At 44.8% G+C, this 11,199-nt stretch overlaps 1 protein-coding gene across 1 annotated transcript; it reads right to left on the reverse strand.

Annotated features, from left to right (window-relative positions):
* Positions 1-1,168: 1,168 nt before the first annotated feature.
* On the reverse strand, positions 1,169-3,331 carry LOC126195764 (uncharacterized). The gene is made up of 3 exons (XM_049934395.1): positions 3,233-3,331; positions 1,689-1,886; positions 1,169-1,357 (listed from the first exon to the last, which is right to left on the reverse strand). Exons 1-3 carry the CDS (start codon positions 3,314-3,316, stop codon positions 1,169-1,171), a joined length of 471 nt encoding a protein of 156 aa, XP_049790352.1. The 5' UTR covers positions 3,317-3,331.
* Positions 3,332-11,199: the final 7,868 nt, after the last annotated feature.

Genomic DNA, 11,199 nt, shown 5'->3' on the forward strand with positions numbered 1-11,199 from the left:
TCATTAAGATCCTCATGTTTCTTTCACGTGTACTATGCCTAGTGTTACTAACTGAGCACAGAGCTCATTAAGATCCTCATGTTTGTTTCACGTGTTCTATGACTAGTATTACTGACTGCGGACAGAGTTCATTAAGGTCCTCATGTTTGCTTCATGTATTCTATGCCTAGTGTTACTGACTGAGCACAGAGCTCATTAAGATCCTCATGTTTGTTTCATGTGTTCTATGACTAGTGCTACTGACTGGGCACACAGCTCCTTAAGATAAACATGTTTGTTTCACATGTTCTAGGACTAGTATTACTGACTGCGGACAGAGCTCATTAAGATCCTCATGTTTGTTTTGGGTGTTCTATGACTAGTATTACTGACTGCGGACGGAGCTCATTAAGATCCTCATGTTTGTTTCACGTGTTCTATGACTAGTATTACTGACTGCAGACAGAGCTCATTAAGGTCTTCACATTTGTTTCACATATTCTATGCCTAGTGTTACTGACTGAGCACAGATCTCATTAAGATCCTCATGTTTGTTTCACATTTTCTATGACTAGTGCTACTGACTGAGCACAGATCTCATTAAGATCCTCATGTTTTTTTCACATGTTCTATGACTAGTGCTACTGACTGGGCACAGAGCTCCTTAAGATAAACATTTTTGTTTCACGTGTTCTAGGACTAGTATTACTGACTGCGGACAGAGCTCATTATGACCCTCATGTTTGTTTCACGTGTTCTATGACTGGTATTACTGACTGAGCACAGAGCTCATTAAGATCCTATGTTTGTTTCACGTGTTCTATGACTAGTATTACTGACTGCAGACAGAGCTCATTAAGATCTTCATATTTGTTTCACATGTTCTATGCCTAGTGTTACTGACTGAGCACAGATCTCATGAAGATCCTCATGTTTATTTTGCGTGTTCTATGACTAGTATTACTGACTGCGGACAGAGCTCATTAAGGTCCTCATGTTAGTATCGTGTGTTCTATGAGTAGTTTTTCGGCTGTGACTGGTGCCATAGAGAGAACGGTAATCGAATCAATATGTTCAAAACATATCAGAGTGTATTAGTACGTCTGTGTACGTATCGTCGATTAGTATCTGTAGTTTTATGGCAAAGAAATGAGAGAAGAACACTTGAATTTGTGGAAAAGGAACCACTTTATTTCCTGGACAGTCTGTACCCCTGGCGACAATGGGGCCGAACTACAGCTTTGTCTCCCAGCCTCTCAGCCCAGCATCGCCTGCAGCCTCGGATGCGACGAGGTGTGGGCAGCGTCTCTTCCTCACTGGACGACACGGGTGAGGAGTGTACCACGGCGACTGTCTGCGTAAGCGTAGCGTCACCAACCTGCACAGAAAAATGAGAATTTCTTCAGTTCAAATTCTTAATGTTTACAGTAAAACTACAACACTATGAACCGAGGGATGTGTAATACAAGCTTGGATATGCTAACGACAACAGAAACGACATAGTAATATTGCCGTCTACGTTCTGTTTGCAAGGGAAGATGTGACCTCATATTGATGTCGATGATGGATATCAGTTAAGAATTATCGGAAATTTTAATCACTCACAACTCGTCGTATGATGACATCGCACATAATTTGATAAATGTCGAAGTATTGCTAAATGGTATTCCGCCGTTGTAACCTTCTCTGTAAACATGACGCTGCCTCACCTCTCCACTGACGCAGCCCTCCATCTGTGAGTCCTCAACTGGCGCTGCCTGCAGCTGCGAGTCCTGGTGAGCGGGTGGCTGCCCCCCTCTGACGCCAGCAGCGGCCACCGGCTTGATCTTCTCAAAGTAGGCTTCCCACTGCGCCACCAACTCCTCGTGGCGCTTAGCGCGAAGCCGCGCCTTCAAGATGTGAAAGTTCTGTGGACGGAAAGTTTTCAGCATCACATTTTCGTTCACTAGAAAGCATTCTTTTTCAGTATCTATCGAATTTCTAACACTCTCTAGGAGCGCATTTATGTCTAAAGGAAAGTTATAATTTAAAGACTACATCGATTCCATCAGACTGTCGTTACATTATTTAGCACTGCTCATACTAGACACCTAATTGCGTTTTAGTTCTAAAATGTACGACAGTAGTAGATACAACGTTCTAATCAGAAGTAGGAAGAAGATAGCACCTTCTACCGTTAGATTGCCAATGAACGCATCTCAGTAGATAATCACAGTATGTACTGGCGAACTCGCCATGGGAAACAGTATATGACATATGACGTTTGTTTTAAACTCCTTACAAGGATGATTCATCCACAACTACAGTGCACTTGGTTATGAGAATTCATTGAGATCTGGTTAGGAGCTGTAATGAGTAAAGGAACTGAAATAGTCTCGAATAAATTAAGTGTCATGTTAAAATAACATTGCACAGTGTAGCAGTGAAGACACTAATGTGGAACGCTACCAGCACAAGTGATGACTGCCCTGCTCGTTAACCCTATGATATATTCTACAGAAGTACCGATCTTCCGTCCGGGATGCTTGCGGTGCACTAACATATGTTTCATTATAGAAGGGAATGCTGAGATCATGGTCATGGCGATATGTAAGGTAGTTCTGGCTTCCAGAATCCAGACACAAAACTGCAACCTGGGGGATGCCTCTTGCAATGACATACAGGATGCCGCCCATTGTCTGTGGAGGAGAAACACACAGACGTGTTGACGAGTCTCACACTCTTATGTAGTTCCCAGAAGGTGGCGGTGGCTCGACCCGGCAGCTGCCAAACATATGGATTCCTCCTGGAGGCGGTGTGGCGACCAGTGAAGGTCGTGACGAGCACTAGCACGCGCTAGCGAAAACATTTCTAACACAAGTATGCAGCACTATGTCGGAAGGGTTTGAAACTGAGTGTGAACGAAAGATAGAAAGCATAAACAGAGAACGGACGTTAGGAATACGAATTCGGCCCATTACAGTATTATGGGAGATGGAGCAGGAGAAAAGAGTTCGTATTGTGGAAAGGTGTTGATTTTACTGCCAACAGTTCCTCCATCAACCTGTAACATTTTAGGGAAACTATGAGAAATGAAACTTCTGTGTCCAGACAAGCACTTGAACCACCGGTCTCAAAATACGAATTTTTCATGAAAGAAATACGTTTTACAGTAACATTCACAGTGTTGTACCGTCTAATGGCCATAGTATGTGGACACTGAGTGCTCCTTAGTCTCTCTCTTAAGTTTTCCATACATTTCGGCGATGCTTACCTGAGGTATGAAGTACTCGTCCTCAGGATCCACCTCACTGACATCATCACGTTCGGCTTCACCTCCACAGGGGAGGCAAAACATGGCGAGAGCCCGCCGGAACATCTGGAGAAAGAAAGCAACAATGGAGTTCCTAATCTATATTCTAATCTAACAGAGTAGGAGCTTTTCAAATGGGGACTGCCAAGAAAACAGGAAGTTTGAAATTGTTGTGTTGTGACTCGTTCTATCGAGAACTTCCTACTCTTATCCGTGTACAGAGGACAGCTCTTCACACAATCAGTCTCTACCGTTTTATGACTTTCCTACGTATAAACATTAGCTTCGGAATAATGCGTTACAAATTCAGAACAAAGTAGTAGTGTTTAATAGGAAACTGATAAATATTTTTTGAGCATAAAATATAATGGAGAATTATGATTCAGTTTCTGATTGGTTATGAACAACAGATTGGGAACACTGAAATTTTCGGATTATTATCACAGAATTGTAGTTGAAGTCCAGTTCTTACAGGAGCTCCTGAAGTGTATCCGCCTACAGCATGCCAGCTCGTCCAAACGTGTCTTCTCATGGCGTAGGCGTGGGTTCTGGGTAGCAGATCTATTCAGTTCGGTTCGGTTTATACAGTTTTCAGCTTCTCAGGGCTTGGACGTTCCAGCTACTAGGTGGGTCATCGAAAGTGCTCCGTAAGAAATTGGAAAAAGTATTGTTTATAGCGTGGGTTGCGTATCAGGACGCAGTGTCGTTCGTTGTGATAAGTCCAATATCCTAGCGTAGACTTGTCGCCAGAAGTAAAAAGATAGCGGATCGTGTGGCCACAGATCCAATTCACAGAGTGAGTTTTGGCGGAGGGGTAGAAAGTCTTATCGGGGTACAAAAGCATGTGGTCGTCGATCTGAGCCGGTGTCTGGCGAGTAAGAAACGCCAAAATTCGCCGCGCAAGTGTCCAGACGTCGAGCGCTGTGCCACAGTGGAACCGGTGGACATCCGTGTCATCCACTCCACAGTGGGTGCAGAGGGATGAATCGGCGAGATGGATGCGGTGCAGACGATCTCGGTTAACTTGTTTGCCATTCACGGTGATGTACCACGCTGATTGAACGTCTGATTCGAGAAAACGCGCATGGATCGCCTTCCATATGTGTCGCCACACGTACTGTGGATACTTACGTTCGATGGGCTTGGACGGGCGGCACTGTTGTAACAATTCGGAGACTGTTTTCGTGAGGTACAAACGTGTAACTGGTAAGGACCGGTAGATATAACTGAACTCCAGGAAAAATCGTTGGATGTAATAAAAGGGGGTTGGAATGGCCGATACCAGTACTGGGGCGGACAAGGAGGCCGGTGCAAAGTTGTGTAGCGGGAGGCAAGTAAGGCTCTGCGGGCAACGATGCCAAAGTTTTAGTTGGGAGCTGACGTATAGTGCCTTGACACGAGTCGGCACGTGGATGAGTCCCACCCCGCCACGATCTCGTGGCAGTGCAAGGCATTCATACTGCACCTTGAATAACATCCCCGAGCTGACGAAGGAGACGAAAGCTATCAACAGTCGTCGCGCCAGGAGATTTGGGACTGGTAGTACTTCAGCCACGTGTGGTATACGGGAAGCATGATACATGTTCACGTATTGCACGCGTTGGATAACGTCGAGAGCTCGTAGCCGGTGATCTGCGAGATTTGCTCTGATTGTCTGTAGCAAGCGTCTACCATTGATAGTCGCTGAGCGGCGCAGGTCTGCTGTGAAATCAAGTCCAAGACACCGTATGGTGGCGGCGACACTAAGGGGGGCAGGGCATCTCTCCGGCAAGCCCTCACCAATGAGCAGGACCTTGGATTTTGACACGTTGAGGCAGCTCCCCGACGCTTCGCCGTAAGTCGCCAGCCATGTCAGTGCTGCTCGTACTTCATCTTCACCGCGCAGATATAGTACTATGTCGTCTGCGTAGGCTGTACAACAGAAACGGTGGCCTTGCACAGCCATGCCTTCCAAACGTTGGCGCATGCCCTGGAGCAGGGGTTCCAAGGCGAAAGCATACAAAATCGTGGAAAGAGGGCATCCTTGTCGTACAGATCGTGCGATGACCAGGGACGGTGTAAGGCGACCATTGTTCATGATTTTAGAGGTTGCACTACTCAACAGGCGCATAACCACTGTGACAATACCGCCAGGAAAACTCATATGCTGAAGAACTGTCCGTAAATAGAAGTGGTCAACACGGTCGAAAGCCTGGCTAAAGTCCAGTGAAGCCAAGGCGCCAGGGAGACGCTGATAATGCGCTAATGCTGTCATGTCTCTGTAACGGCAAAGGGCCGTACGCATGTTGTTGTCGCCTCCTAGGGAAGTCTGGTCTCAGGATGTGACGTAACGTGCGACCCTCTTGAGTCGCGATGCCACTAGCCGTGTGAATATTTTCATGTCGCTGTTGAGCAAAGTAATTGGTCGATAGTCCTGGACCCTCGAAACCCGCGCGGTTTATGTACGGGGATAATGAAGCCAACTCATACAATACACGTAAAGCAGTTTCATCATGGATGCCGTATAGTATTCCGAAAATTACGAAGGTCTGTGCAGCAAGTTGCACTAACTGTCAAACCTCGTTATTGCTACACCAGACCACGGTTTGCAGCGGTAGCACAAAGATGATGATCTGGTGGCCTTGCTACTCGGTCCAGATGGTCACGATTCTTTGATATGTATCCACATCGACCTTAAGTTCCTATGTTAGACAAATTAAGTATGGTTCTTGATTGTTGTTCATTGTCGGACTAAATTCAGTAAACCTTCGTCTTGGCATTAAAGTGATAATACTAATTTTAAAACTTTTATTTTCTTCTCGTGACTCGTATGTAAAGGTATAGTTGGAGATTAGTAACATACCTTGACGACAAAATACAGAATGATATTTAAGACTGGACGAGGACTCTAAAACCTTTTACCATTATCGATGTCCCAACAAAATTTGATGTATGAGATAAAAATATTTTTTCTGTGCCTCCGAAGCTTAGTAGACACAAAAATTCTTAAACATTACAAGTAAATGTCAATAACGTAACGTGCCACATCCCACAGCTAATTATGATATTTACTTCTGTCACACTATGTACGGCTCAACCAAGCAATGCTCAGTCGAGTGGAACATACTTAGCACGAAAAAGGCAAAATTATTTTATTTTGGTAGGACCTAACACTTTTTTATATTCAATGACACCAGTCTGAACTTAAATGTTTCCAGTTTTATTCTGGAATTATTGTTACTAATTCACTAGGTAAAAGGCCGTCTCCATTTCTACGATGTCGATAGGATGTGTAATTTCAAACAAAAGACGAACTAGTTGTGTTTTTTCTCGGTTGTAGAATCGTAGGTGGTGCGAGTAATTCTACAAGTACTGGTGAGAGTGAATACAAAATATTTTAATAATATATATCTTCTGATTATTACGAGATCTATGGCCTGGCGCATCGAGTTTCTCACGTAGTAGCATTCAGAATAAGCATAGCATACATCGGCAATGAGACAGAACTTACACAGACTTCTTGATTCTAACTTTAAATATCACTTTCTTTTGTAAATAAGGGAGTCCCCTTTCATCTGTCGAATGATACGTAATTCACAGTTAAGAATTTTTAGAAGGTAACAAACAGCAGTAACGATAGCGTATCTTCGGTTCTCGGGAACAGAGCACTCCGCGTTATGACTGGCAGTTATGTCAGAGATGACGAAAAGGCCGGCGGTACATCCACATTATTTGAGATTTCCTCGAGTGCTGCGGATGCTCTCGGTAAGGTTTACAATGAATCGCAGCAGACACGACATTTGGACCGGTGTTGCACTGTGTAAACCTTGGACGCCTTGCTGTAGGTCAATCATAGTCCACTGTGTCACAAAGTGTCTTTTAAAGTCTCTGATGACGGTTTGCAGTCGCAACAAATGGCCAGTACTAGCTCGACTAATAGGACAGACATCGTGACTTTACTCCATTACAAAATCCCATTCCGTCTGGAAGACAATTGACTGCACAGTCTTGTGCAGTCTCAGGAGCTGTAGATATACCTCTGTACGCCAGTTGGCCACGCACTGCTCAGAGTAGTGTAGAGAGTATCCCGTCTATATTGCAGTCGACAACTTCGAGACAGTGTTAGGAATGAATGGACCGACATGTTCCATTCATAAATGTACTCCACTTCCGTGTCAGGAAAGTATCTCGCACCAGTTTCGTCCAGGGCAATGGTTCCCAACTTTTTGTACCTGTTATCCCCCACAATAATGTCAGAATATCTCATGACTCCTACGTGTATTTATTTTATTTATGTATTTCCTCCTTGCTAAAATGTTTATTTGGGAACAATCTGCAATCCGCACTTTAGTATGAGAGGGTTAACAAACGCAGAGTAATACAAAACTACAGTGTCCAAAAGTCCTTATGCCACACACCTGATGATACTGTTGTCATTTGAAGAACGTCTTTCACATGTAACATTTTTTATGCGTGTAAAAGTCACCAGAAAAAATCAGAGCATCAATGAGACGGTTGAAATCGGTTTTCTTTAAGCAGCTCCTTATTGTCTGGTTACCAACCAGCTGAAACACATCGGAGGTCACTCTCCACGTTCAGGCGACAGCGGTGTTTTGTTCTCATGATGGCTAGTGTCGAGAATCCGGTCTCGCGTAGGTCTGTAGATGAGAACTTTACGAGGCTTCCATTGCCACTCCTGGATAAGCAGGAAGGAAACTGGTCCAAAATTCTTCCAAAATCGTTTGTTGGAACTGTTCTTTAGCACTGAAACGACATTCAACTGAATCCTCTTGCATTTCATCAGAACATGCATGCACATCAATCGCTAAAGGTGATCTTGCTAACTTCCACTGGCAGTCTTCTAAAAACAAATGAGGAAAATATTGTTTGAACTCTTCTTGACGCCGTTCCGGGACTTCACCGATGACGACTCACTTAGAAAATCAGAACGTGAACTTCACGTTGTCGGTGCTCCACCAGTACGAAGTCCCATAATTCTGTCCCAAGACAAACCATTTTCAACCAAAAATTAATTAACAGAATAAAATACTTGAGAGCCATTTCATGTTGTTCCAAGTTGTTAGAAAACAATAGTTCATCCGTAGTTTTCCTCTCAGCCGCAAATTGGCGTTATACTCTTAATGTCATACTGTTGAGCTATTTCAGTAGAATCATCAAACAGCAAGACAAAAAATGGAAATATCTTCAGTCCTTTAACTAGCTGTTCCTTCACATTCAGGGCTATTTCTCCGCAAATACGTTGCACACTGTTGCTGAAAGAGATATCACATCCATTTTTCACTACATATTTTCATCAAAAAATTTCGCGTTGCTTTAAGAATTAAAGATTTGATTAACCTCTCACCAATACCATGAGGTTTTTTTTTGTTTTGGCACTTAATGGAGAAATTTTTTCATGTGATGCTCCCATAACATTCTCATTTTCCTGCTGGAGGATCCCAGTAGAGTCAAGTTTCATTCAATGTAAAGAATTTCTTTTCCCAACAAAATACTCTTTTGTTTTATTTTGCAATACGGTCGACCTGTTTTTAAATGACTTTCCAGACGCGCAGACCGCAATGAGTTGTTGAGTCCATTACGACACACAACGTACTCTGGATGCTGGACATCGTCTTTTCAGTAAATGTGAATCTATCGATAATTCATTCTTCTCCTAGTAGACTTTTCGCTCAAAGTACAAAACCAATAAAAATACCATTTATTTCTACAGAGCACAACAGGCATAATACTGAGTTGAGAACGAGGAGAGCAGACGTAAAAATGTACTGTGTCAGTAAAAAGTTGGTGACGTGTGACGCAAAGATGATGCTGCCAACAATACAAAAATGCACTCGCTCACTGTAATTAGAACACTAGGGTTTTGAATTGTCTGACCGAATGTTTCTGTTTTTTTCGGAGATGTCCGTGCGCTCTACCACCTATAAAGCTGCAGCACCCGACCCCACCCCCAGTAGGGGGAGGGGATCGCGCCGCCTAAGTTGGGAACCGCTATATATATATATATATATATATATATATATATATATATATATATATATATATATATATATACACTCCTGGAAATTGAAATAAGAACACCGTGAATTCATTGTCCCAGGAAGGGGAAACTTTATTGATACATTCCTGGGGTCAGATACATTACATGATCACACTGACAGAACCACAGGCACATAGACACAGGCAACAGAGCATGCACAATGTCGGCACTAGTACAGTGTATATCCACCTTTCGCAGCAATGCAGGCTGCTATTCTCCCATGGAGACGATCGTAGAGATGCTGGATGTAGTCCTGTGGAACGGTTTGCCACGCCATTTCCACCTGGCGCCTTGGTTGGACCAGCGTTCGTGCTGGACGTGCAGACCGCGTGAGACGACGCTTCATCCAGTCCCAAACATGCTCAATGGGGGACAGATCCGGAGATCTTGCTGGCCAGGGTAGTTGACTTACACCTTCTAGAGCACGTTGGGTGGCACGGGATACATGCGGACGTGCATTGTCCTGTTGGAACAGCAAGTTCCCTTGCCGGTCTAGGAATGGTAGAACGATGGGTTCGATGACGGTTTGGATGTACCGTGCACTATTCAGTGTCCCCTCGACGATCACCAGTGGTGTACGGCCAGTGTAGGAGATCGCTCCCCACACCATGATGCCGGGTGTTGGCCCTGTGTGCCTCGGTCGTATGCAGTCCTGATTGTGGCGCTCACCTGCACGGCGCCAAACACGCATACGACCATCATTGGCACCAAGGCAGAAGCGACTCTCACCGCTGAAGACGACACGTCTCCATTCGTCCCTCCATTCACGCCTGTCGCGACACCACTGGAGGCGGGCTGCACGATGTTGGGGCGTGAGCGGAAGACGGCCTAATGGTGTGCGGGACCGTAGCCCAGCTTCATGGAGACGGTTGCGAATGGTCCTCGCCGATACTCCAGGAGCAACAGTGTCCCTAATTTGCTGGGAAGTGGCGGTGCGGTCCCCTACGGCACTGCGTAGGATCCTACGGTCTTGGCGTGCATCCGTGCGTCGCAGCGGTCCGGTCCCAGGTCGACGGGCACGTGCACCTTCCGCCGGCCACTGGCGACAACATCGATGTACTGTGGAGACCTCACGCCCCACGTGTTCAGCAATTCGGCGGTACGTCCACCCGGCCTCCCGCATGCCCACTATACGCCCTCGCTCAAAGTCCGTCAACTGCACATACGGTTCACGTCCACGCTGTCGCGGCATGCTACCAGTGTTAAAGACTGCGATGGAGCTCCGTATGCCACGGCAAACTGGCTGACACTGACGGCGGAGGTGCACAAATGCTGCGCAGCTAGCGCCATTCGACGGCCAACACCGCGGTTCCTGGTGTGTCAGCTGTGCCGTGCGTGTGATCATTGCTTGTACAGCCCTCTCGCAGTGTCCGGAGCAAGTATGGTGGGTCTGACACACCGGTGTCAATGTGTTCTTTTTTCCATTTCCAGGAGTGTATATATATATATATATATATATATATATATATATATATATATATATAAAAAGAGAGAGAGAGAGATAACACATCCCCATGCTAGATAATAAAATAGAAATGATGACAGAAATTTGTTGGGTAGGCGTCTTATGACTCCTCTGTCATCTTACAAACTGCCACATCGATCTATACCTAGCCTAATAGCCTGAAAATATGTCTTACCGTCTGTCAACTATTTTTCACGGAGGAATGCGTAGTCAAATTATAATGCTGCTCATGAAATGCCGACCTTTGGTGTCACAGTATTTTTCAGATTGCTTGTCAGAACAATTTTCTAAGTCAAATAAGTTGTGGATAAACGTTATGCATCGTCTCTCAAACTTCCATCTCGTTCACTATATGACTCTTGATTTGTTAATCCTGGGTACTTGGGAACACTACGATAGCATCAAAATTTGAGACACATACAAGCT

This window comes from Schistocerca nitens, chromosome 7 (assembly GCF_023898315.1).
Source record: "Schistocerca nitens isolate TAMUIC-IGC-003100 chromosome 7, iqSchNite1.1, whole genome shotgun sequence".
In the NCBI taxonomy this organism is placed as follows: Eukaryota; Metazoa; Arthropoda; class Insecta; order Orthoptera; family Acrididae; genus Schistocerca; species Schistocerca nitens.

Bases quoted from the DNA above. Each gene is read 5' to 3' on its own strand.
- LOC126195764 (XM_049934395.1), bottom strand. From the start codon at position 3,316: ATGTTTTGCCTCCCCTGTGGAGGTGAAGCCGAACGTGATGATGTCAGT. The intron at 1,887-3,232 runs GTAAGCATCGCC...TTCCGTCCACAG, and splicing joins ACGAGTACTTCATACCTCAG to AACTTTCACATCTTGAAGGC. The intron at 1,358-1,688 runs GTGAGGCAGCGT...TTTTCTGTGCAG, and splicing joins AGGGCTGCGTCAGTGGAGAG to GTTGGTGACGCTACGCTTAC.